The 26945-nt window shown below is 41.2% G+C and overlaps 2 protein-coding genes across 2 annotated transcripts; one reads left to right on the top strand and one right to left on the bottom strand.

Moving 5' to 3' along the window:
- The first annotated feature begins 629 nt into the window (after nt 1-629).
- On the top strand, nt 630-12021 carry tomm22 (translocase of outer mitochondrial membrane 22). Its single transcript, XM_003220973.4, has 4 exons — nt 630-788; nt 3922-4040; nt 9959-10076; nt 11355-12021. Exons 1-4 carry the CDS (start codon nt 681-683, stop codon nt 11427-11429), a joined length of 420 nt encoding a protein of 139 aa, XP_003221021.3. The 5' UTR covers nt 630-680; the 3' UTR covers nt 11430-12021.
- A 240-nt stretch (nt 12022-12261) lies between these two features.
- On the bottom strand, nt 12262-22465 carry josd1 (Josephin domain containing 1). The gene is made up of 5 exons (XM_003220974.4): nt 22319-22465; nt 18988-19813; nt 15748-15876; nt 15405-15599; nt 12262-14477 (listed from the first exon to the last, which is right to left on the bottom strand). Exons 2-5 carry the CDS (start codon nt 19170-19172, stop codon nt 14378-14380), a joined length of 609 nt encoding a protein of 202 aa, XP_003221022.1. The 5' UTR covers nt 19173-19813; nt 22319-22465; the 3' UTR covers nt 12262-14377.
- Nucleotides 22466-26945: the final 4480 nt, after the last annotated feature.

Here is a 26945-nt window from a genome sequence, read left to right as displayed (position 1 = left end):
AGCATTTAATTAGCACTGCAGTTTTAAAGCCTGCCTGGTTCTGCCTGAGGAAATCCTTTCTTGGGAAGTGTTAACTGGCCCTGATTGTTTCATGACTGTAATTTTCCTGTCTTCTGAGCGTTGTTCTTTTTTTACTGCCCTGATTCTAGTTTTTTAAAATACTGGTAGCCAGATTTTATTCATTTTCATGGTTTCTTTCTTTCTGTTGAAATTGTTCACATACTTGTGGATTTCAATGGCTTCTCTGTGTAGTCTGACATGGTGGTTGTTAGAAGCTGCCAAGCTATTCAGTACTAATCAAGCTGACCAACTGCAACATTCACACCGGCCTCAAACAGACAAGAGTTCTTTCTCCCACCCTGGACCTTCCACAGATAAACCCCACTTGCCTAGTTTCTAAAAGACCTCACAACCTCTGAGGATGCCTGCCATAGATGTGGGCGAAATGTCAGGAGAGAATATTTCTGGAACATGGCCATACAGCCCGGAAAATGCTCAGCACACAGATTCCGGAATATTTTGGAAGCGAAAGGCGAGAGGACCTGCTGCAGGGCTGTTCAATGCCCTCCCCTCCGCTAGATGTCGCAGCTCGGCTCCTTTGTGCAGACCCCCTCCTGTTGTCACTTCCGGCAACGCTCTACCCTGCTGCCCAGGCTCGCTCGCTCTCCTCGTTTGCAGTCATGGCCGCCGCGACGCCGCTGTCTCCCGAAGGCCTGCTTTTGCCCAAAGGCGGCGCCGGCAAGGTCGAGCAGCTGGGAGCGGAGATCGAGGAGGACGATGACGACGAGGTCTGGGGGCCCTCCTTGGCCTGTGGGGATCGGGGATAGGGCCGGGGCAGGCCTCGTGAGAGCGGAGGCACCTCGGGGGCGGGCCGGGCCCGGCGTGAGGCCCATGCGGCCGCCTCAGAGGACACCTCAGAGGGATTGCAAGGGCGAGTGGGCTCACAGAGAGCTGGGATTGATCCCGCTTTCGTAGTGGGATAGTGCTTAGGATATTGTACTAAGGGGAAAGGAGACCTTTATTGCCCAAGCAAATCCATCCAAAGAGAAAAGGAAGGGGAACAAAAAAATTTCCAAATCTATATGTACCAACACGGTGCAGTGGTTTGAGCATTGGGTGGTAATTCTGGGGACCAGGTTTCAATCCCTGCTCACCCCTGGGTGACCTTGGGTGCATCTACACCAGGCATGGGCAAACCTGGGCCCGCCAGGTGTTTTGCACTTCAACTCCCACCATTCCTAACAGCCTCGGGTCTCTTCCTTTCCCCCCTCAGCCGCATAAGGAAGGGACCTGAGGTTGTTAGGAATGGTGGGAGTTGAAGTCCAAAACACCTGGAGGGTCCAAGTTTGCCCATGCCTGATCTACACTAGAATTACCCCACTTTTGCTGCAAGTTGCTTCTGGTTGTGAATACTCATTCCCAGTGTGGAACACATTTCACCATGTTAAAACAGTGGATGTGGCCCTTAATGAGACATGCCGCATTATCACAGGATGTCTACGCCCCACACCACAGGAGAAATTATACTGTTTAGCCAGTATTGCACCACCTGACATCTGCTGGGAAGTAGCAGCCAGCAATGAAAGGACCAAGGCATTGACATCTCTGGCCCATACTCTGTTCGGATATCGGCCAGTACACCAATGCCTCAAATCAAGAAATAGTTTTCTAAGATCTACAGAGAGACTCACAGGAACATCTCAGCAAGCAAGAGCCCAAAAGGCGCAGGCTAAAACCCAGAAACTCAAGCCATGGCTGATACCAAATGAGAGATTCCCTCCTGGGCACACAGAATACTGGGCGACTTGGAAGGTGCTGAACAGACTGCGCCCTGGCACCACGAGATGCAGAACCAACCTTAAGAAATGGGCCACAATGCGGGGTCCATGACATGCGAGTGTGGAGAAGAGCAAACAACAAACCACCTATTACAATGCAGTCTGAGCCCTGCCTCATGCACAATGGAGGATGTTCTTATAGCAGCACCAGAGGCACTCCAAGTGACCAGCTACTGGTCAAAGGACATTTAGAATATTTTTTTTAACTTTACGTTTTTAAATACAGTACAACTGTACCTTTGATTTGCTTCTGATATGATAAATAAATAAACCCACTTTAACTACCATGGCTGGATGCAGTGGAATCCTGGGTGTTGTAGTTTGGTGGGGCAACGTCACTCTCTGGCAGAGGAGGCTAAAGACCCTGTGAACGTATAGCTCCTGGGATTCCATGATATTGAGCCATTGCAGTGAAAGTGGTGTCAAGCTGTATTTATTCTACAGTGTAGATGCAGCCTTGAACTATCAACTAAAGCAGGCATAGACAAACTTTGGTAGGCTGTTAGGAATTGTGGGAGTTGGAGTCCAAAACACCTGGAGGGCCAAAGTTTCCCCTTGTCTGAGCTAAAGTCATTGCCCAAAGACAATCTCCAATTGCCATATTGGAAATCCAGTCGTATTAAAATGCTGCTACTACTGCTACTAATAACATTTTGTTATAAAAATGCTAACAGAAATAGTGATTAATTGTGGAAATCTTGCAGTTAGTTGTTTTTCAAGTAGCAGGAAAGACAAGATTATCCAATAGCCTTGTACTGGTATTTTAGTTATATCATACATATCTCCCTATAATGGGACTTAAGTAGGGTTAACAATATTTATTTATTTACCATATTTATATCCCGCCCTTCTCACACCGTAAGGGACTCAGAGTGGCCTTACAAATAGGCAACAATTCAATGCCATGTAAAACAAACAAACAATTAAAAATAAACAGTTACATTAAAATCATAGAATTAAAACATCAATATGCAGGTCAAACATCCTTTTATTTAAAATGCTTGAGACTGTAAGTGTTCTATACATTCGATTTTTAAAAAGTTTTGGAATACTTACATATACATAGTGGCCCATATTCTGTATCTGTAATACACATATTCCAATATATCTGGGAGATAGCACCCAGATCTAATCAGAAAATTCATTTATGTTTCATGTGCCTGTATGGCCTGCAGGTAATTTTAATATTTTTGTTAATTTCATCCATGAAACAAAGTTTGTGTACAAAGCAAAGGTGCCACTATCTCAGCTAGCCATGTACACTTTTAGATTCTGAGGTATTTGGGGATCCTAGATAAGGGGTGCTCAGTCTGTATTAAGAAACAATGCAAGCTAAAAACAATATAAAAATCAGAATTGAAGCATAAAAATAAGATTAAAAACTCTGTAAATAAAAACGTTACAATGAAACCTCAACTTTAGAGTGTTTTAAATTAAGACCGTCACTCGGCCCATGGGTTGCTTTGAAATATGACCTACATTTTGAGTTAAGAGCTAGCACCAGAGGGAGTGCCACCAGCAGAGTATTAGGGATTCAAGGGAGCAGCTTCTGTTCCTTGTGCTCTTGTCTGCTTTGCTCTTGTCCATTTTGAGGACTTTGGGTTAATTGATTTTGTGTGGTCTTTATTCATGGTATGTTTGGCTTCATGAAGAGAGAGAGGGAGAGAGCACGAGAGGGGGGGAGGGAAGGAGGCTGGAATGAGTACAATATGAAGAAAATGATGTTTCTTCATCTTCACTTTGTGCATCCTTGCCACAACTTTGTTCTTCTACCATTTTAAAGTTGATCTTCCTTTGTTTATTGTTGCATGTTCATGTGCATTTATACATTACTTGTTATTTATAAAGTACATTTATTATTTTAAAATGTAACAAAAATAGGCAGGGGGGTTGGGGGGGCTGGAATGGATTAATAGCATTTCAATGGGAAATTAGTTTTGAGATAAGAGTGATCTGAGTTAAGAGCTCCATCACAGAACAAATTAAACTCTTAACCCAAGGTATCACTGTACATGCAGGCCCTTTAAAAATTATCATACAGGACTATCAGACCTACTTTCTTTCCCCCCTTTCTTCTTTACAGCTGGATGAGACGTTGGGAGAGAGACTTTGGGGTTTGACAGAGATGTTCCCAGATAGTCTTCGATCTGCAGCTGGAGCAACTTTTGACGTATCACTTTCTATAGCCCAGAAAATGTACAGGTAAGAAAGGAGAAATGGGCGGTGATGTCTCCATTGTATTATAGTGTGTGACAACTAGGCCTTGCATTTCATGTATTTTGGATGTGAGGGTAATCTGGTTGCAACGTCTGTCATTCCCGGTGATAGTGATGATTATGCAGGGTGTTTGAAAGGAATGGGCTTGATTTGAAATTGCTATATACAGTAGACTCTCGCTTATTCAACATAAACGGGCCAGCAGAACGTTGGATAAGTGAAAATGTTGGATAATAAGGAGGGATTAAGGAAAAGCCAATTAAATATAAAATTATGTTATGATTTTACAAATTAAGCACCAAAACATCATGTTTTACAACAAATCAACAGAACAAGCAGTTCAATACACGGTAGTGTTATGTAGCAGTTACTGTATTTACGAATTTAGCACCAAAACATCGCAGTGTAATGAAAACATTGACTACAAAAACACTGACTACTAAAAGGCAGACTGCGTTGGATAATACAGAATATTGGATAAGCAAAAGTTGGATAAGTGAGACTCTACTGTATCTGCAACCAAGAACTGCCCATGAATGAAACACTTATCCCTTGGGGCATAGAGTTTCAAATATTACTGCTAGATGCCTCTCCCAGTGCACAAACAGCCCTTTGCCTCAGTCATTTGCAACACAAGACCTAATGAAATATTCTCCATTTGTGGCATTCTAGGTTTTTTTCTAGCTCAAAATGCTTAGTAAAATTTAATAACTCAGAAAGCCATTAATACCTTTTTGTGTAATTGTAATGTGTTGCCATCATGAAATAAACTGCTTTAAAACTGGGTCCATCATTTTGAAACCCCCTAGGTTTATTTATATCCCACTTTCCTCTCTTAAACGGGTTCTTCATGATTGATTTGGCTGATCTGGTGGCTAGATGAATGTCCCCTTCCTCCCTTTAGTTCTGCATCTATTTTGTTTGTGATTAAGGCAGGGATGAGTTACTTGTGGCTCTCCGGATGTTGCTGGATTGCAGTTTTGATTATCCTTAACCAGTGTAGCCAGTAGGGAGGCATGATGGGAATTGCAGTGCAACATCTGGAAGACAAAAATGTTGCCCATCTTGGGATTTAGCCAATAGACCACTGCTTCATTTTGACTGATTATTGCACCAAAAGTGCAATGCTCTTTCTGTCAAATGGCTAGAAAAGGAATGCTGAACTATTTACATTTCTAAGTTAAAGTCATAGTGTATTCTTATAGTTTATGTGGAATGCAGAACGTAACTGTTGCCACTATGAAGTAAAGATTGACTCTTCTTACACTGGAAGGTTATCCTGAAGCAGTTAAAATTCAACATATACATTTCAGATTTTACAAAGAAACCACTTAAAGATTAATATAACGTGTAACTTACATTCGCTTAAAACTTGTCCACAAATTAGTTAATAAATATTCAATGGCCAAATGACATATACCAGCATTTTCCAACCAGTGCCATAGCCATGGGATATAATTCCACAGGCTGTCCAAAGCCAGGGTAAAATGCAGTGGGATTATGTCTGGAGAGTCAACATCATCCAAAAGTGCCTGAATGTGACCAAGAACTAATTGCTGAACCATTTTGGACATCTCTGGATTCTGCCTCACTTTTTCAGGAGAGGCTGAATCAGTATTCCCTTTGACAAGACTAGTTATTGGTCATCTCATGGGCCAACTGTTTTGTTTTCTGGATTGAAGTTCTTATGTCAAATTTACTACCTCTATTTATTTATTTACAGTATTTCTATTCCACCCTTCTCACCCCGAAGGGCTGATCACATTGTACACATATAAGGCAAACATTCAATGCCATATACACATAGAACAGAGACAGACGCAGAGGCAATTTAAACCTTCTCCTGAGGGTATGCTTGATTCCGGCCACAGGGGGAGCAGCTGCTTCATCATCCACTGCGACGGCAACTTCCTCATTCCAATGGCGGGTGGATGATTTTTATGGTGTCGTAAATTAGCCTCCCCACATATAAGTGGTACCTAAATTTCCTACTCGATAGATGCAACTATCTTTCGGGTTGCTTAGGTCAACAACGAGCAGGGGCTATTTTTAATTTTAATTGTCGGGTGCTCACCCCGCCCCGGGCTGGCCTTGAACTCATGATCTCTTGGTCAGAGTGATTTATTGCAGCTGGCTGCTAACCAGCCTGCGCCACAGCCTGGCCCCCTCTAGTTAGTTAGAGTAGCCAAAGATCAAGAACAGAGGACCTCCACTGTTTCATTTGTTTCACCTGTGGGGATAGGATATGGTGCATCTCACCAACCTTTTCCTCAAACTGCATTATAAACTAGTAACCGCAAACAGTGAAGGATTCAAGCAGCTTGGTCACTGTCATTTCCCACTGGGAGACCCAAGTTTTCAGCTGCAATGCTATCCATATCAACAAGAAAATCTTCCAGAGCTCTCAGGAGTGCATCCCATACCATCATTTTTGAGATGTGGAACTTCAGTGATGTAAGCTTTCTGGAGAATTTTGAATATAGCATTTAGCACATTTGCTTGACTGATATATGACTTCCAAATGTCCTGACATCATAGATGTTTAGAACAGAAATAATTGATATGTACAGCAATTAGAATATCAGACAATGAGACTGGTGGATTTAGATTCCAATCCCTGCTCAGCCTGAGGATTACTGTGACCTTTGGAACTGCTAAACTTGTCTATTACTGTATTGTTGTGTGCCTTCCAAGTTGTTTCTGACTTATAACAACAGTAAGATGGGTTTTTGGAAAGAATTGTTCAGAGTGGATTTGTCATAGCCTTTATCTGAGACCCAGAGAGTATAACTTGCCCATGGTCATTTGAACACCAGTGTCCATAGTCACAGTCTTAACACTCAAACCATTATACTACACTGTCTTAATGGGATTATCTTCCATTAATTGTTGTTAGTGTGTGTGTCTTAAAAATGGAAAAAATAATCAGTAATTTGCTTGAAACCTGAATGTCTTCTATTAAGAAAACACAACAAGGAGTGCTGGGCAAAATACAACCTGTTGGTCACATGTGGCTACTATACTCATGTTATGGCCCCTAAAAGGCTATTTCTTTTCACTTGTTGTTTTAAAATGCCTCTAGCAGATGTAAGTAAAATTTCTGCCACATTTGGGCCTATCTGAGGCCCAGGAAAGGCATTTTTTAAAATCCAAAGTATACCAGAAGTGACTTTTGGTCACGTCCCATTTTGAAAAAAGCATTCTCCTGGGCCTTTTAACATGGTGGAGAGTAGAGCTCCTCACAGAGGAGGACCCATTTCCATGTTGCTATTTGTAAATAGTGATGGTAGCCCACTAGGTAGGGCACCTTCAGAAATGTTCATGTGGTACAGGTTTCCTATACAAGGAAATGTATTCTTGATCCCAAGTTGTTTACAACTTTGTGAATTAGTTTTAAAACTTAAATTCTCACTGTGGCCTTTGAGAAGTTAAATCCATTTTATTACCACAATATTTTACAATCTTTTTATGGAAATATTTTACACAGATCTATATATATAAAAGAGTTCTGACATCACGGCGACGCACTAAACAACTCAACTAAACACCCCCCAACCACAAAAATTACCAACACAACCCCTCATCCCCGCCTCAAGTACGAGACAACAAAATATCACACAAACAACAATCACAGGGCCAAAAACAGCCCAAAAACCACAACAGACCATGTGCGCCTGCGCCAACACACAATCCTAGAAACGCTTCTCCCGCGCGCGGACACACATACCCCTCGCTCACGCGCTCAACTTCTCCCTCCTCCGGCACCGCCTCCATCTTACAAAAAAAACTCTTCACCAATCCTTCCCTCCACCACCTTCCCCCCAACGGAACACTCCATCTTCCTTCTCTCCAGGCCTCCGAGGTAAAAAAAAACCAAAAAACGGAGAGCCTCCATTCAGCAGCTTCTTCGTCACCCACCTTTTCCTCTTCCAGACACTATGGCTTCCTTTCTCTCCCCCTCTCTCCTTCCTCCACCTACCTCCCGATTTGAGGCGAGATTCCTGAGGGAAGAAGGGAAGAACCACCACCAGCAGCACCTTCCGCCTCAAAATAATTTTCTTCTCCCTTTTCCCCGCACACCCCCTGCCTTACTGTCTTCCTTTTAGTACTCCTTTCCAAAACTTTCAAATGTTCTCAACTGCTGTGAATCTCAAAGGCTCCTTTAAGAGCCAGCCTCTATTCTGGGGAAACTACAGTTCCCATCATGCTCTGCCATGCCTCTTCCCCAATGACAGGGAGAGTTCGCAACGTTTCCTTAGCTACTGGAAAACTTCAATTCTTCCTCCTTTGGTTATACAACAGACAACCTTGGGTTATACAAAACCAGCACCTTGTGGCTCAAGTGACTTCACTCCAATCGATATTAAATAACAATCAATACCCTTACACCATCAAACCGTACTTCCTTCAGACTTTAACTACTAATGGACTTACTGGAAGTTCACCAGACATGATGTGAGTTCAAGATCACACACAATCTTATCCATTTTCTACATATATACAACCATAACACATATACCAAATACCACGACTTCCTCATTACTTTATTTTCAACACCACCAGACTCCTCCACATCAAGACGTAAAGAACAACACTCTGAAAACAGATGAATTCCACACAAGAAACTAACACAGCCACCTAACACATCCCAACGAACGATTCCCCGACTCAGGAATCACCCAGGCTTTGAGGCTGAAAGGCCATTACATGCCAATCATTCCAGCTAATTGAACCATTCATACTTCCGTCCAAACGACAAAAAAAGGAATAACCACAAATACTGCATATTCACAACCTTTTGGAAATGACATACCAACTACCACCAATTGCTCAATACTTTATTTCCCATATCACCAGGCTTCGCCACAGCAGCGCGTGGCCAGGCATAGCTAGTATTACTGAATTTACTTAAAATCATTTTGCAATGTTTGATGAAGTGATCTGGTATTTAAACCCATGAGTTATTGTGGATTCTAAAACTTTGACACAGGACAAGTTAGAGCAAGCAACTTGCAGTTTTCCTGGGTCAGAATCCAGTGAAGCCTCTCCATATCCAGTGCAGTGTGAATTTTCTTCTCTCCACCCATTTCTGTGCCAAATACAGGACTTCCAAACCTTCACAGCACATTTCAAGGGTGCATGAGGGCTGAACTTTTGTGACAGACCATCTTCAAATTATTAACCTATCTCCAATCTAAAATTTAGAAATGTTTTATTTTCAAGATAATCTAATCGTAATACAGTAGAGTCTCACTAATCCAAGCCTCGCTTATCCAAGCCTCTGGATAATCCAAGCCATTTTGGTAGTCAATGTTTTCAATACATCGTGATATTTTGGTGCCAAATTCATAAATACAGTAATTACAACACAACATTACTGCATATTGAACTACTTTTTCTGTCAAATTTGTTGCATAACATGATGTTTTGGTGCTTAATATGTAAAATCATAACCTAATTTGATGTTTACGTAGCATTACTGCATAGGGAACTACTTTTTCTGTCAAATTTGTTGCATAACATGATGTTTTGGTGATAATTTGTAAAATCATAACCTAATTTGATGTTAGTAGGCTTTTCCTTAATCCCTCCTTATTATCCAAGATATTCGCTTATCCAAGCTTCTGCCAGCCCGTTTAGCTTGGATAAGTGAGACTCTACTGTACAAGTATTGAGAAGCTTTTACATGTTATGTCTTGATTTATTAATTCCTTACTAATGACACGTTAGTAGGTCAAGGTGAGAAGACATAGAGTGATTTTTAATTTTCAGGGATGGATATTATGGAGCAGTTGTAATTTGAGGCAAAAATGCAATAGTGAAAAGGGAAATTGCATAGGTTCAGATGTTGCCATATGAAAGAATTTGAGTAATAATCTTATTTGCTTTTGACCTCCCTAAAGATTCTCCAGGGCAGCTCTGTGGATTGGGACAACTTCTTTCATGATCCTAGTCCTTCCTGTTGTTTTTGAAACCGAGAAACTGCAGATGGAGCAGCAGCAGCAGATGCAACAGCGGCAGGTGAGCTTTATATTGACTTTGTTGTCTTTTAATTCAGCAGTTCTAGTGCAACAATTCATTAATTTGCTACAGAGAGTTCCTTTCATTTATGGATCTCCTGTCCTCAGTCTAGCATAACTCCTGAAGATAATCCATGATTAACTGTCACATCATTCAATAAATGAGTTTTATTTTATTTGATTTAGTGCTACATCTGTATCATTCCTTCTGCATACACATGGTTCACAAACCTTTTGATAGCAAAAAGCAAACTGCAGCTTACTCCAAGGGTGGTCAGGGGTGAGGAACTTTGGAGAATCTGTGGGGCAATATCTTGTCCTAGGACCCTCTGGGCAACACAAAATGCCAAAAGAGAAAAGAACCCGAGTGGCTGAAAGTTTACTTCTGATTTTGAGAAATTTCTCCTCCTCCTCCTCCTTCTTAAAATGTGTAGGGGGATCATATGACCTCTTTAAAAGATTACTCTCCAGTCCTTGAGGTTTAAAAAAAAGGTGGCCCATCCCTTTTTTGCCCGAGAAAAAGCATGATACCAGACACTTGGAAGACTTGAGGGCATTGAAAATATGCTGATGGGCTATATGCTTTAAGGCGGCAGTTTGCCTATCTATCATTAGTAGATGCAATCCAGATCATCCATGCATATTTTTATCCTTTATTATTAGTGTTTTTCAGTTGCTACTGTTGTTAATTCAGGATAGGATTGATATTTGGATCTTTTTTTTCCTTCTCATTATTAACTTTCATTCTGTATAATGGTGATCAACGGTATTTAGCTGAGGAGTACAAAACACTTATGCTAATTGACTTGGCTTAGATCTTTGGCTGTAAGTGCTTTCAGGAGCAAAGGCTTTTCTCTTTTAAGTGCATATCATTTGTGTGATGACAACTGGCTGAGGTTTCCTAACCAGAATGCACTTAATTCTGTCCTCTCATTTACCAAGAATCACATTTTCTAGCCTTCTCTCCTTCCATTGAGCTAACATTCCTGCCTTACTCCCAAATGGTACTCAGTGGCATTGCCCTCCTCATTGATAGGAATTTGTTCATGGCCCTGGTTGGTCATCATTAAATGGGCTGGAGCCACAAATATCTTCAATCTGCAAAGCGATTTGTTCTCATTGTAAGAATAACACTGCTGCAAAATAGTTGGGAGCATTGGTTTTTCATTTTTTATGAGCAAGAGGGATGCAAAAAAACTGACACGAGATCTAAGGTGGAAATCCTGCCCAGTAAGTAGATTTGATTATTGATCTTGCTCATGGTTTCCGTTTCTTACAGATTTTATTAGGACCCAACACAGGACTCTCTGGAGGAATGCCAGGTGCTCTGCCTCCTCTTCCTGGAAAGATTTAATTAAGCTTCATTGGAGCCATGACATGGAAGGAAGCTCAAAATCATATGTTCGAACTGTTGTTGGGTTAAGGCTGGAGCCTTTCTTTCTTTATGGGACATTCCCCTATTCACAATGGAGGCAGAACCCAAATCTGGATCTCCTGAGATGGGTTTTCTTCCTTCATCTTTTGACAGTCATGATTTTCCCATCCACCCACTGAATCAATGTTATAATCAGCTGCAAGGACTTTTGAAGCTTCTATTTGGTATCCTTACCTCCAGAAAACCACCTCAGGACAAGTCTGACACTGGCCAGCTTTAGCCAGAAGTGTTATCTGTGTGAATAATCCTGTGCTCCCTTCCTGCTTTATCTAAGATCTGTCTCAAAAGAAGAGCAAGAAATGCAGTAAACATGCCAGCAGGTATAGTATGGAGAAGAATCTAGTGTACATTAAAGTCCATGGTGTGAGCGCCTACTTGAATCTTCTGTCCTATAATGTTTCGAAAATAAGTGAAGCAGGAAAAGTCAATTTTGCTAATTATCTGTGCTGAATCTATTAGTATCAAAGTCAAGTACTACACTTTTGTATTAAATAGTTTCAGTGCAAACAAATGTTTTCTTCATTTCATGTCTAATTTACACTGTGTTTGCTTTATGCTGAATACTAAGACTTCTAGTGTTTTCTGTACATTTAGATTTTCACTGGTGGGGAGAAGGCTGGGATGGCCCCCACATTCCCAAAATCTGTTGAGGACAAGATTTTCTCAGAAGATACCTCATACTAGCATGTGTTTATTTCCTCCTTATATCTTCATTAATACATTAATACATTGAAGTGACAAGATACATAGGAAAGTTTTCTTATTTTTAATGTTTGGATAAACAAAATACATCTCTGTAAACAAACCCAAGACAAGGCTATAACAAAACCAAACAAGCAAGAAAACAATTATGGGCTTCTCCATTCCCAAGCAATGGAACTGAGCTGGTTTGTCTCCTCTTGCCATAACTCTGGTCCGGGTGTGTGTGATCCCATGTTCCCTTTACCTGAGCTGCTGAATCACATCACTTTCCATGTGGACAGATCAATGGCATAAATACACAGAGAGGACAGAAATAGCCATAGGTTTTCAAAAGATTTGCATATTGTGCACTGGTCCATTGGGTTCCATGCAACACAGTCTCTCCAAAGTGCTATTTTAGACAGCGTAGAGAATAGTCTTTCCTGCTGATACAGTATATATATATTTTAAAACATTTGAAAAAAATGGCTTCAAATTAGAAGCAGAACTGCAAGCTTGGTGTTCTGCTTGTGAAAAGTGTGTAGATGTGTACAAATTCTGCCAGCTGGTTTTGGTCATTGGAATGTGTGGCCCAGAAGAATGGGGAGGCTTCTGTAGAAATAGAAGTATTAGGTTTGGACTGTAGTACATGCAAAGAACAGCCATCTTGGGTTTCCACTATAGTGCCTGCAGGTGATCCAGAGGCCAGTAAACAAGATGATGCCACTTACATGGTATTGAACTGTGAAAGGGGAGGATAGGTACTTGGAGTGCTAGCTTAAAAGGGTTGTATCTTGCTCGCATTCAGAACAGATAGGCTGGAGATCCTTGGAGGCCCCCTTTAAAGCTAAACACCCCCTACATGAAATGCTGAACCATGAATCCTATATCTGTTCCTTGAACGCTATTGTAAATGAAGCTGGCAACAAGCAGTAATAAAAATTCAACACTAGAACAAGTTGGGTTCAAGGAGGAATTAATAGATTGAAAGCTCAGCCACAATGCCATTTCATCTGGTAACAAGAATAAACGATGCCCAACGCCTTCACAAGGCGACAAGGAAAATAAATTCCCTAACGAAGTCTTCTGCTCATCCACCACTGATTTGGTGAGTAGAGTGGGTTGCCAGTCAAGAAGAATGCAACACTGTCGACCTGGAAATAGCTCCCACCTCACACCCATAGTTACTTACACACTGTCTCAACTACAGAAGCCACAGAGCTGTTTAGAGCCTGTTATGGGGAACGTTTAGAGCCTGTTCCCCATAAATCCTTTTCAAAATTAAAATTCACCTTTCCACCAGCTTTCTACCTTACTGAAACTTGACTGCTTCCTTTTCATCCCATGATCCCATCTTCAAACAGCCTGCAGTTTTATTCCCTGCACAGTGAGTATTTTCCCTGAATTACAGGACAGACAGACAAGAAAAATAAACACAGGCTACATCTAGCCCACCTAACAAAAATATTTGAGGCTTTTAAATAAGCATCAATTATCTCTTTTCCAAATGATTCAGTCTTGCATTCTCAGACCAATAAAAGGACACAGTTATAGTAAAGAGTATGAGAAAAGAACCCCATAGACTCCTGTAGAGTTCTGCAACGGTGGTCCCATTTTGTCTACATATCCCCTAATTCTTGGCACAATTACTATTACAAAAAAGGAGTCCACAAGCACCATACCATTGCTAAGAATATCTAGAGTTTCCTGAGAGACCCATATGATTTGCAGATTTCTTCTACGTAGTTTGGTGTTGGAGGGAGACATGGATATGGAAGGAAATTCTTGTTCAAGCCCTTCTCTGAAGCCACCCTATCCAGCTTTGGGGACTCCTGAAGACAGTAGTGTTCAACCTGCTATAAAGTCTTTTAAGACTGGAGGAGAAAAGGGAAGTAGGGGGAAGTTCCAACACCTCACTCCTAAATCACACTATGCATTATAGTTAAACAGCACAGAGCAGACTTCTGTCTCCTCTTCTCCCTTTATGCATTGAAGCAACTCTTTCCTTTCATGCTAGCCCTGACAATGACTTGTGGATGCCTTATTGCACCTTCATAATGGAGACAATAACCCTCCAGAATTCCAGGGAAAAGGAATTAAGAGTGCTCATTATCCACATTACAGGACATTAGAAGTTGGTGAGGGGAGGGACCAGTACTGTAGTGCAAGGGCAGGGAATTTGCAGATCATGCATCAGCTCTCCAACTCTGATGTGCTTCTACCTCCTCAGGCACCACCAATAGAAGTTCACAGTTCTTTCCTCGTAACTGATGCCTCAAAAACTTCCTGCAAAAAAGAAAAAAATACAGAAGCAAAGATCAACTGTAGTAGCATTGAACTAACTGCTGTATGAGCAGAATATAAATAATAATTACATACTACTTTTTATCTAGGAAACAAGGCATTGGGCCTGTTTATCTAACCTCTTTCTACTAAAAGATAATTCCCGTTGTCTCAACCCATATATTCTCTGAGAATTATTTCTTGATCTATTTATGCACAATGTCAAAAGCAGGGTAGAAACCTCACAGTTACAGAATGTATTGAATTTGGAGATTTGGTACAGCTGAAAGTAGGACCGTGTCTGGGAAGTTGGCTTTTGGTGGTTATAATTCAGACACAGGAAACCTTAAGCAACCAAAGTTTTGTTTTTACACTAAAGAGTGTCAGCAGAAAAGAATCATCCGAAAATGATTTACCAAGACAAGAAATAAACTCATTTCTCTGGATATGACCAGGTGCAAAGAACTAGAGAAAATGACAAATGTTTTCTATTGCTAGTGCTTATAACTGTCTTGCAAAAAAATAATTAAAAAGACAACATCCAGATTAAGGTGTGTAATTACCATTCTTACTCTTTGCTGAATAGTTCACTTTTGTGATTTCTTAGGAGATTATCCAAATTATCCTATATAGCAGAGATGGGCAACTGTGAAGGGAAAGGAAATGCAGGAGGGCTGCATCTGCTCCTATAAAAATGCTCCCAAACACCTCTCGGGGACATGGCGATATTTCCCATATGCTTTAGGTTTAAAGCATGGGCTTATATTGTCTTGAGAGTAAGAGAGCCGTAAAATGTGGTGGAAATTCCCCCTATGCCCCCAGTGGACATCCTGAAGCATTTCACAGCAAAAAAATAGAAATTTAGCAAGAATTATTTTTGACCCTGGTGAGAGTAGAGGCAGAGAGCTTCCAAATGTGGTTACAACCTACCTGAGCTCTGTTTCACCACCAATCCATTCAGGCACCTTGAGTTTAGAGTCAAGATTGTAGTAGGTACCTCCCACTTCGCGGACACAGATCCAATGTTGCCGTTTTAGAGGAAGTTTCAGTGGACCCCAACAGAGGCTTGAGGGGAGATTCATAATGAAGCCCATCACATTAGAGAGGGCAATTACATTAACATCCCTGAACAGAGAGAGGGAGGGAGGGGGAGGCAATGGTAAGTAAAGCTCTCACATTCAGGTATCATTGAGAGCTATAATGTGAGATTCCCAGGTGGGAATCAAGACATTTCCAAAATGACAAGTCTCTCCTGATATGTAAGTCTCTTTACCTGCGCTTATCCCACCAAACGGCTTCATAACCTTTGGTCTGAAGAGCTGCCATGATGACATTCACGTCATAGTTCCCATTTCCCAACATGCTCTTCTTGTGTGGTGTCACCATAGTGTTGGGAGACAACCTGAACATGAAACATAGCACAAACTTAAGACTATCGGAAACAGAACAGATTAGAGAAATAAGGCTGTAGATAGATTAAATGCCAGTTCAAATTGTGTAACATGACATTCCTCCCTCTGTTCCCTACAATACCAAAGGTTTTTTTTTAAATAAAAAGCATTCATATTGATTTTTCTGTCACCAAATTACATTCCTTTAAAAGATACTGCTATTAAGGGTTCAGTGAACTTTTCAGCAGAGGTGGACAAAGTGTAACCCTGTTCATGAGACTCTGGCCAAAAAGGGGAACATTTGAATTGCTTTTCCTACAAGCATCCAGAAAAAGCAATTTGCCTTTTAAATATATTACAGGGCATCCCTACACCCTTCAACATCTGGTCACTTTGGGAGTTGGTGGAATGCAGATGGATCATTTTGGGCAATATGAGCAAACGTCAAAGGCTCATTTTCCATCCCCAGGGCAGAAAGCTCATTCCAAAACCTACTTGAATTGCTGGCCTTAATTTATAGGAACTGCAACAATGGAGAGTAAAGCTCATAGAAATAGCTAGAGTCAACTTTTAATTACATTACCCCAAAACTGTGACTCTAAATGGAGGAGTCACTTTATTAGAGTACAGATCTTTCCACACTTTTGAAACATTGTAGCTCAGTGGTTCTCAACTGTGGGTCCCCAGATGCTTTGGCCTTCAACTCCCAGAAATCCTAACAAATGGGAAATTGGCTGGGATTTCTGGGAGTTGTAGGCCAAAAACCTGGGGACCCACAGGTTGAGAACCACTGCTGTAGGTGAAGTCCTGCATTTTTGGTGACCTAATCTAAGAAGAGTATGAAACCTTTGGAAACACATACATCAAGTATTTTCTGAACCAAGCCAGATAAGTCAAGCTGGCCACAGTTCAAGAACTGAGCAGTGTTCTAATGACATTAATCTGTAATTGGTAGACTAGCATAGGGAAATGAGTTATCCTTAAAACAATAGTCATGAAAAGATACTTCTTCACAACCAGATGGCATAGGTTCATTCATAATTACTCAGGAGGAACCAAAGGCACCTTGCACTTATCCTTAGAAAAGGATAACATGGGGCAGCTCTCCTTGCACAGACAAGGAGAGGTCTGCTATGAGATATTCCAGAAAACAGCAACACAATAGCTTTTGGTCCAAGATGAGTTAGCAAAGACAACAGGCAATGACTACTATCAGGGGGCTCAAACATGCATAATACAGCATTTTCTTTGATATGTAATCATTAATTTTTTTCACAGCCACAATAATTTTACAATTATATGTGTAAACACACAAGCAACAAAATCTTTATGCATTAATAACTTTCGTAAAATTTCCTCAACATTTACAAAAGCTTGAGTTTTCAGTACTTTTGAATTATAGATCAGCATTTGAGAGGAACTGCATCTCTGAAATTAAGATTCTTGTAAGTCTTGAAAAGCAACAGGATTCCCAGAAAAAAATGATGCAATAAGCACAAGAGCTATTAAATAGACTATATTAATTCATTTTCACCCCCTCCCCAAAATACTGAGAAGTAGCAAAAGCAAAAATTGATGAGGATCTGACAGAATCAACCAATGAAGGGTTTAAAAAGTTGTAAATTGGTACTTAAAACTATCAAAACCTAACAATGTTTTAGTCTATCAATATCTGAACATTTTTTCATGGAGTCAGAAATGGTCTGCACAAAATTCTGATCACTTATGGTGATAACTCCATACCACTAAGTGATACTGAAGTCTGTTTTTACAACTAAACATCAGTCAATAGCATTGAAGTTCTGAATTTGTGTTCATTAAAAAACACAGCCAAATCCTGTACATTTTAATATACCCTCCCCCAATGCATCTTCAATTTGATTTACTCAATGAAGTGAGCATGAAACGGTAACCTTAAAAATGTTGAGGCACTTGGGCTGTACAGTGGGGAAAAAAGTATTTAGTCAGATACCAATTGTACAAGTTCTCCCACTTAAAAATTTGTGAAAATCAGACAATGTGATTTTCTGGATATGTTTCCTCATGTTGTCTCTCATAGTTGAGGTCTACCTATGATGTCAATTACAGGCCTCTCTCATCTTTTTAAGTGGGAGAACTTGTACAATTGGTATCTGACTAAATACATTTTCCCCACTGTAAATGACTACAATCTAATTTTTCAGCTGAAGCCTCCCTGTATTCAAGACAACTTTCCAACTTTAATGGGATAATCTTATTTTTTGTTTTTCTAAATGATAATGTGAGAGCCAATGTGATATACTAGTGTGACCTTGGGCAAATCACACCCTGGCGACTCAGAGTAAGGCATAATCTCCTCTGAAAAAAACTTGCCAAGAAAATGCTGCGATAAGATCACCTTGTGTCATGCATGCCCTTTCAGATCACCTGTTAAGGTATGGCAATCCTAATAATTTCACATGGTTTTCTTAAACAAGGAATACTCAGAGGTGGCTTTGGAAGTACCAATATAAGTCAGAAACAATTAGCAGGTACAAAACAGCTGCAGTAAAGGATGACAAGCAACCAGGATAATTGAAAAGGGAGTGGTATGGGTGAAAATAGAAGGTCTTGTAAAAGACTGAGTGGGGGGAAGTGCTTCCAGTTTACCAGTAAAGAGAAGAATGAGTAACTACTCTCATCACATGGTACTAAGACCTATATTAAATACAATGAACTGGCAGCAGTTTCCATCAGCAGGAAACTTGACCCAACCTCTGGTTCCTCATTTGTTACATGCATGTATCTAATTTTTCATGTTTGCCTATTAACAACATGCACAAATGAGCCCTAGGGAGACTTTATTTCTTGGTCTGGGATTGAGACAGACATGTGGACTCTCCCAAACTATATCCGGGGTAGGGAGGCAATATTTCTAATAAAGTGTTTCGCAATCAGTACTACTATCCTAAATATCTTTTTAATTTGCTTCATCAATTCTATAAAGAGTTTCCAAAGCATAAATTTAACCAAACAAACAAATGCACCACCACCATCCATCTTCTTCCATGAGAATATAATGGTGACAGAACAAACAAAAGCACCACCACCATCCATCCTCTTCCATGAGAATATAATGGTGACAAAAATCATAATTTTCCTACCTCTGGAAAATTTCCTGCAATGTATCTCGCGTAAAGGCATTGCCATCCTGGAAGACATTATTGAGAGCATGGAGAGCACACAGCTCCCTACGTTGTTTTTCGTGATAAATACGCACTGGTGTTTGTTGTGGTGTTTCCGGCGCTTCAGATTTGGTTTTGTCACCTTTCCATGGCACACAACTCATTTTCCCCCGTGATATAAGTAGTGAAGATGCGAGACGATACGGTGTTTCTCCACACGTCAGACAAGCAAAGAAGAAATAAATCCTTTATCAGCAACTCCACTGGATCCAAGTAGAAGTCTTGTTGCTTTAACAGTTCACTTTATTTGATGGCTGCAAAAGTAACAAGATGTGGATCATCTTTCTTTCCCCTATTCTCTTGCCTTCTTTAGCTTGCAAAGAAATTGTCCTTAGTATACTTCTGCCCTTCTCCTTTTCTTCCCTTGATATATATTTTACATGGCTCCAATATCACAGTGTCAAATAGAATTCCTCACATCGCTCCTTTTCCTCCATTTCCTTTGGTCAATGATATCTCTAAAAGAAAGACTCAAGTTCTGAAAATATGTTTGCCCCTTTAAAAGGACAGATAAAGACAAACAGTATGAAATTAATTAAAGACCAGGTTGCTGCTGCCCAAAACAAATACAAAGGTCCAAGAGTAACATCAACTGCATTTTTGCATTATTGAGGGAGGATCTGTTTTCTCCAAGCAAAGATGTCAAGCAGCAGAGAAAGATCAGTTTCTTCTAAGGCAGAAAGTAAAAAGAAGCTGCTCTGCCTTCCGTAAGCAGAAAATTCCAAGCCCAATCCTTTGTATGTTCCTAAAAGAGAAAGAAACAATCAAATGAAGTACAGGGTTTTAATGACACCACACACCAAAATAAGTAAAATTATACAAAGTACACGAAAGCTTTGAAAACTGCTACAGACTGAGCATGCCTTATCCAAAATGCTTTGGGGTCAACATTATGGATTTTTATATGACCATAGAGAAGTCAAGGGTTGTTCAGCAGAGAAGGGAAAGTGCCAATGCTACCTTGGGGGATCAGCCACCTTGGGCCACTGCTGGCATTTAGCGCTCAGGCATTTTAAAAGGCCAGAAGTGTTGCCATGGTGGAGAGAGTTGAGGCTTTTTAGGTTCTCCTGGGAGATGAAGTTGTTGCCTTTCATTACTCTTCCTTTTGTGATAATAGGTGACGTACAGTGAGTACAGTACTCACACTGTCCCATGAATAAGTCAACTCAGCTTTGTTGGATTGATTTTTTGACTAACATTTCTAGACTTATACATTAGTGTATAGGGTATGTTTCGACTACAATTTATACATAGCCAGAAAATACTTTATATACAATATTTTCATAATTTTATGCATGAAACAAAGTTTGTGTATATAGAACCATCAGAAAGCAAAGGTGTTGTTCCCTCAGCCACCTATAGATATTTCGGGATTCCAGGTTTTTTTCCTGTCAGGAGTGACTTGAGAAAATGCAAGTCGCTTCTGGTGTGAGAGAATTGGCCATCTGTAAGGACGTTGTCCAGGGGACATCTGGATGTTTTACCATTCTGTGGGAAGCTTCTCTCATGTTCCAGCATGAGAAACTCGAGCTGACAGATGAGAGCTCACCCCACTCCCCGGATTCAAACCGTCGACCTTTCGGTCAGCAGTCCTGCCAGCACAAGGGTTTATCCCATTGCGCCACTAGGGGCTCCTGGGATTCCAGATAAGGGATGCTCAGCCTGTATATTTATTGTCCTGTATTTCTATGATTCTAAGATGTAAGACACACATTAATTTCAGGAACACAGATTGAAAAAAAATCTGTATTTATATATAAGAAAAGCACCCGAGATTTTACGATGTACCCCATTTTAGAGATATTTATATTGGGGCGAGTGTGTGTGTGTGTCTTAGGCTCAAAGACGTAGGGCCATTTATAAGGCCTGCCATAAATAGGGTCATTTATAAGGCCACCCAAGACCTCATTTTCACACCTATGCTTTTCTGTAACCTCATAAGCATATTTGTGCCTTCAGGTCAGATAAGGAATGCTCAACCTCTATGTTTATAGCCTTAGAGCAGAGGTATCCAAAAATTTCATGTTGGTGACACACTTTTTAGACAAGCATCATTTTGCAACACAGTAATTCAGTTTTACTAGCAAACAGAAGGGTTTTTAAAAACATGTCAAAAGTGACTTGAGAACATACTACAAGTCGCTTCTGGTATAAGAGAGCTGGCTGTCTACAGAGACATTACCCAGGAGACGGTCGGATGTGTTACCATCCTGCTGGGAGGCTTCCCTCGTGTCCCCGCAAGCTAGAGCTGGCAGACGGGAGCTCACCCCGTCTTGCGGAATCGAACTGGCAACCTTCAGGTCAGCAACCCAACCTACAGGTGAGCAGTCCAGCTGGCACATGGGTTTAACCCAGTGGTTCTCAACTGTGGGTCCCCAGATGTTTTAGCTTTCAGCTCCCAGAAATCCTAAAAGCTGCTAAACTGGCTGGGATTTCTGGGAGTTGTAGGCCAAAACACCTGAGGACTCACAGGTTGAAAACCACTGGTTCAACCCATTGTGCCGGAGGTTAAACCAACCCCTTATATGAAATTTAGAGTAACAAAACGTATGCCGGACATAATAATATCTATCATATTATATCATTTAACTTTCTTGTTTATCGATGCTTGTCCTTAACCCAATGAACACATTTTGTGCCTTCATGCCAGCCAAGGATACCACTTTATTGCATCCGAAGAACTGGGGATATAGCCGGCATGGGCAAACTTGGGCCTTCAAACCTCCAGGTGTTTTGGACTTCAACTCCCACCATTCCTCACAGCCTCAGGCCCCTTCCTTAAGCTTAAGCGGCTGAGGGGGAAAAGGAAGGGGCCTGAGGCTGTGAGGAATGGTGGGAGTTGAAGTCCAAAACACCTGGAAGGAAGGCCCAAGTTTGCCCATGCCTAGGATACAGTATAGGTCCCAATCTGTGTGAGAGGCCAAAGGAGGGGAGCTTGTGTTTGCCTTGCAACTCGGGCCTGCTTTACAGAGAAGCGGTTGTGCAATCCCGAAAGCCCTCCTCCATCTCCCTTTCCCTTCCCTCAGAGCGGATTCCCACCCACCCCAGGCCCCTTTTTTATGAGGGGCCACACAGTACCTGCTTATTTTGAGGAGGAGGAGGGCAAAAACCGTGTATTTAAAATGGGGGGGAAGACACCCTGAGTGGTCAAAACAAAAGGCTAAGGAACCCCACAGACTCCCCTCTCCCTCAGTCATCTTCCTGCGTCGACGGCACTCAGGAAAAGCCCCCTTTTTTTACCCCTACTCACCAATCCGTGGCCCCAAACCTGCCTTGTACCAACAGCCACCCAAGAGCCCGCGCGCATGCGCAACCCAAACACAGGCCCTTGGGAGGGGGGGTCCCGTCGCGCGTACGCTCGCTAGCCCCGCCCCGCCGCTGACCAACGCTTCTAGTACGTCAGAGGGAGGCGGTGCTTGGTTAGCTCCGCCCTCCTCCGCACGAGTGTTCTGTTTTCCTGCAGTTTACCGCTCAAGAAGGAGTCGTGTTGCGAGTCTATGGAACGTTGAGATGTTGGACTACATTTCCCATAATGCCCTGGCTGGAATAGTTTGACGTGGAATTCTGGGAGTCGTTGTTTAATAAAATCTGCCGGGTGCTTCTTGGTTAAAGGGAAATGTCATAAATATTCTGTGGAACTCATTGCCTCCATATATTAGAGCAATGTCGGAGTTGCGACCTTATGTAAAAGCGCTCAAGACATGGCTGTTTGGTTGTGCATTTGAGTAGATCAGATCTAGTTTGCCAAATAGTCACTGTTGAATGTTTTTATGTTGAATGTTGTTATATTGTGGAATGATATTTTAAATTGTAAGTCGCTCGGAGCACTCTGGTGGAGAGCGACCAATTAAGAAATAAAGTGAAGTGAAATATTATAGAAGGGAGGCTCGAGCCTATATAACTTTAAGCCGTGCTAAAACACACATAGGGGGGCCCTGGTGGCACAATGTGTTAAAGCGCTGAGCTGCTGAACTTGCGGACCAAAAGGTCCCAGGTTCAAATCCCGGGAGCGGAATGAGCGCCTGTTGTTAGCCCCAGCTCCTGCCAACCTAGCAGTTCGAAAACATGCAAATGTGAGTAGATCAATAGGTACCGCTCCGGCGGGAAGGTAACGGCGCTTCATGCAGTCATTTTATTTATTTATTTATTTGCAGCATTTATATTCTGCCCTTCTCACCCCAAAGGGGACTCAGGGCGGATTACATTGCACACATAAAGGCAAACATTCAATGCCATAACATAGAACAGAGACAAGACGCAGGCACGGGCAGGCCTCGAACTCATGACCTCTTGGTCAGAGTGATTTGTTGCAGCTGGCTTGCTTTCCAGCCTGTGCCACAGCCCGGCCACAGCCAGTCATGCCGGCCACATGACCTTGGAGGTGTCTACAGACAACGCCGGTTTAGAAATGGAGATGAGCACCAAGCCCCAGAGTCGGTCACGACTGGACTTAACATCAGGGAAAACCGTTACCTTTACCTAAAACACACACAGACACCCAAATAATCTAGACCAGTGGTTCTCGATCTGTGGTTTCCCAGGTGTTTTGGCCTACAACTCCCAGAAATCCCTGCCAGTTTATCAGCTGTTAGGATTTCTGGGAGTTGAAGGCCAAAACATCTGGGGACCCACAGGTTGAGAACCATTGATCTAGACAAATTCGAATGACAATATTCCTATGTTACTATTATTATTATTTGATACACAATAAGATTAGTACACAGCAAACAAGATTGCTATGCTGGCTGTTGTATTAGATCACTTCCTTTTTTATTTTTTATTTATTTATTATTATTATTATTATTGACACAAAGACAGAGTATGACACAGCAAACAAGATATATATGCTGGATTTCGTATCACAGAATCATAAGTCAAACACTTCCCAAGCATTTAGGATTGGATGATGTGTTTTCAAATGATGTGCGCAGACCCTAGTAAGGTAGCCTTTTGCAGTTGACAGATCGTAATTTTGTCAATGTTTATTGTTTTCAAATGTCAGCTGAGATCTTTTGGCATGGCACCCAGTGCACCAAAAGATCTCAGCCGGCATTTGAAAACAATAAACATGATTACTATTACTATTATTATTATTGGGTTGCTGTGAGTTTTAGAGAATGTATGGCCATGTTCCAATGTTCCAGAAGCATTCTCTCCTGACATTTCACCCACATCTATGGCAGACATCCTCAGAGGTTGTGAGGTTTGTTGGAAACTAGGCAAGTGGGGTTTATACATCTGTGGAATAATGTCCAGGGTGGGAAAAAAGAACTCCAGTCTGCTTGAAGCAAGTGTGAATGTTGCAATTTATCACCTTGATTAGTATTGAATAGCTTTGCAGCTTCAAAGCTTGGCTGCTACCTGCCTGGGGGAATCCTTTGTTGGGAGGTGTTAGCTGGCATTCCACAGATATATAGTTTCCAACAAACTTCACAACCTCAGAGGATGCCTGCCATAGATGTGAGTGAAATGTCAGGAGATAACGCTTCTGGAACATGGCCATATACACCCTGGAAAACTCACAGCAAGCCAGTGATTCCAGCCATGAAAGCCTTCGAAAACACATCAGTAAAATTTGCCAGGCAATCCTTAGTTGAAGGGAGATGTCATAACTACAGAAGGGAGGCTCGAGCCTGTAAAATTTTAGGCTGTGCTAGGACAGACATACACACCGGAATAATCTAGATAAATTCAAATGTCAAGATTCCTATGTACAGTACTTATTATTATTATTATTATTATTATTATTATTATTATTTATATCCCACCTTACCTCTCTCGAAGGAGACTCAAAGCAGCTTAACACAAAAGCATTAGCTTACAATTTAAAATATACAAATATGCTAACATTAAAGCAGAATTAAATATAAACCATATTTATATTTATCCATACCTCACAACCTCTGAGGATGCCTGCCATAGATGTGGGCGAAACGTCAGGAGAGAATACTTCTGGAAAATGGCCACACAGCCCGAAAGATATACAACAACCCTAAATATAAACCATTTTTTAAAAAATTCAGTTAAAATCCATTAAAACATGTAATGGCAGTTTGACATCACATAGCTCAATGTTATGGGCTCCTGGTAGTTGTAGTTTTACAAAATCCTTTGCTTTCTCTGCTGAAGAGTGCTTGCGCCTGATCAAAGTATATCACCCAAGGTTCCATAGCAGTTAAGATGGTATCAAATGGTGTAGATGTACCCATGGTCCAGTGCTCAAACCAGTACCCCATGCTGGGTGTCTATCCATTTCTACTGAGATATGCCATGCATCTTCCACCAAGCAGCATAAGCCTGAGATGCTGTGACACACTTATTTTAAATAGATAGTGCAGAAAAAAACTAAATTCAACAATCCTTATAGCAAAATATAGAAAATAGGCATTTTAAGGATTCAAAGACTTGTAATAGAACTGACCACGTCCCATTGAAAAAAAGTCCTGAAATCAAGCCATCTGTTTTCTTGAAACAAACTTCCTGAGTCCAAAACAGTGCCTTGCAAATGCTGATGACACAGGGCTGAAACAAAGTCAAATACAGCTATGTGAGTGCACTCATAATATAGTGGGCCCTCAGTATCTGCTGAGGTTTGATTCCAGAACCCTGTGCAGAAACCAAGTATACAAATGCTGACATCCTGTTACATGCAATGGGGTAGTAAAATGGTTTCCTTTATTTAAAAAACAACAACATCAGGATCAAAATCTGCTTTTGATAATTTTAAAATATTATTTCCAAACTGTGGATGGCTAAATCTGTGCTGGGTTCCATATTAATTTGTATTCCGGATAGTCCTTTAAGCATCCCTATGGTTCCTTTTTGCATTGTTTGTTCTTATGGCTTCATTTGGTAAAACCAACTTGCCTTCCTTGTGTCAGTTGACCATATTACATAATCAACAAAATGGGGTTTGGGAACCAAGGAGAAACAAGAAGAAGAAGAGGAACAAGGAGAAAAAAGGGGAAGAAGAGGAGGAGGAAGAAGAAGAAGATGGAAAAAGGAGGTGGCATGTGACATTTTGGGGCCGTGGTGGCATAACGGATTAAACCGTTGAACTGTTGAATCTGCTGACCTAAAGGTTGGCAGTTCGAAGTTGTAGATCGGGTTGAGCTCTCGCTGTCAGCCCTAGCTCCTGCCAACCTAGAATTTTGAAAACATGCAAAAAGTGAGTAGATCAATAGGTACCGCTTCAGCAGGACGGTAAGAAACGCGCCCATGCAGCCATGCCGGCAACACAACCAGAAGGTGTCTACGGACAACAGGCTCCTTGGCTTGGAAATGGAACCAGAGCACCCCCCTCCCCCATAGCTAGAGTTGAGCATTGCCTCCAGAAAGCCTGAGATGTCTTTGTTCTGTGTATTTGTATGTCATTGTTATTCCACTGTATTAAGGCACTGAATATCTGTGTATGTTGTAATCTGCTCTGAATCCCCTTGGGGAATATAAATGGTGTATTATTATTATTATTATTATTATTATTGGGAGTCATTTTATTTATTTATTTAGCATACTTGTACCCTGCCTTTCTTACTCCGAAGGGGACTCCGGGCGGCCTTACAAAGGCAACAATTCGATGCCGCATATACATATACATATCAATACATAAGCAAATGCATTAAAATCTAAACCAATTAAAATATAAACATTAAAACATCAATGAAAATCACACAATCCAGGTCATATTCCAGGAGTGATCCAAATCATCATTATATTATTTAATATAATATAATCTATGACTCTCCTACTCTAAAGGTTTTAAAATAGAGACTGGGTGACCATCTGCCGGGAGTGCTTTGATTGTGTTTTCCTTCATGGCAGGGGGTTGGACCGGATGGCCCTTGGGGTCTCTTCCAACTATGTAATTCTATACTTCT

Source organism: Anolis carolinensis, chromosome 5 (genome assembly GCF_035594765.1).
Source record: "Anolis carolinensis isolate JA03-04 chromosome 5, rAnoCar3.1.pri, whole genome shotgun sequence".
Lineage (NCBI taxonomy): Eukaryota > Metazoa > Chordata > Lepidosauria > Squamata > Dactyloidae > Anolis > Anolis carolinensis.
This window is presented reverse-complemented; position numbering and strand designations above follow the sequence as displayed.

Excerpts from the sequence above, each read along its gene's own strand:
- tomm22 (XM_003220973.4), top strand. The coding sequence starts at position 681 with ATGGCCGCCGCGACGCCGCTGTCTCCCGAAGGCCTGCTTTTGCCCAAA. Across the intron at positions 789-3,921 it reads AGGAGGACGATGACGACGAG|CTGGATGAGACGTTGGGAGA; the intron begins GTCTGGGGGCCC and ends TCTTCTTTACAG. Across the intron at positions 10,077-11,354 it reads AGCAGATGCAACAGCGGCAG|ATTTTATTAGGACCCAACAC; the intron begins GTGAGCTTTATA and ends CGTTTCTTACAG.
- josd1 (XM_003220974.4), bottom strand. The coding sequence starts at position 19,172 with ATGAGTTGTGTGCCATGGAAAGGTGACAAAACCAAATCTGAAGCGCCG. Across the intron at positions 15,877-18,987 it reads TTGCAGGAAATTTTCCAGAG|GTTGTCTCCCAACACTATGG; the intron begins GTAGGAAAATTA and ends TTTCATGTTCAG. Across the intron at positions 15,600-15,747 it reads GTTTGGTGGGATAAGCGCAG|GGATGTTAATGTAATTGCCC; the intron begins GTAAAGAGACTT and ends CTCTCTGTTCAG.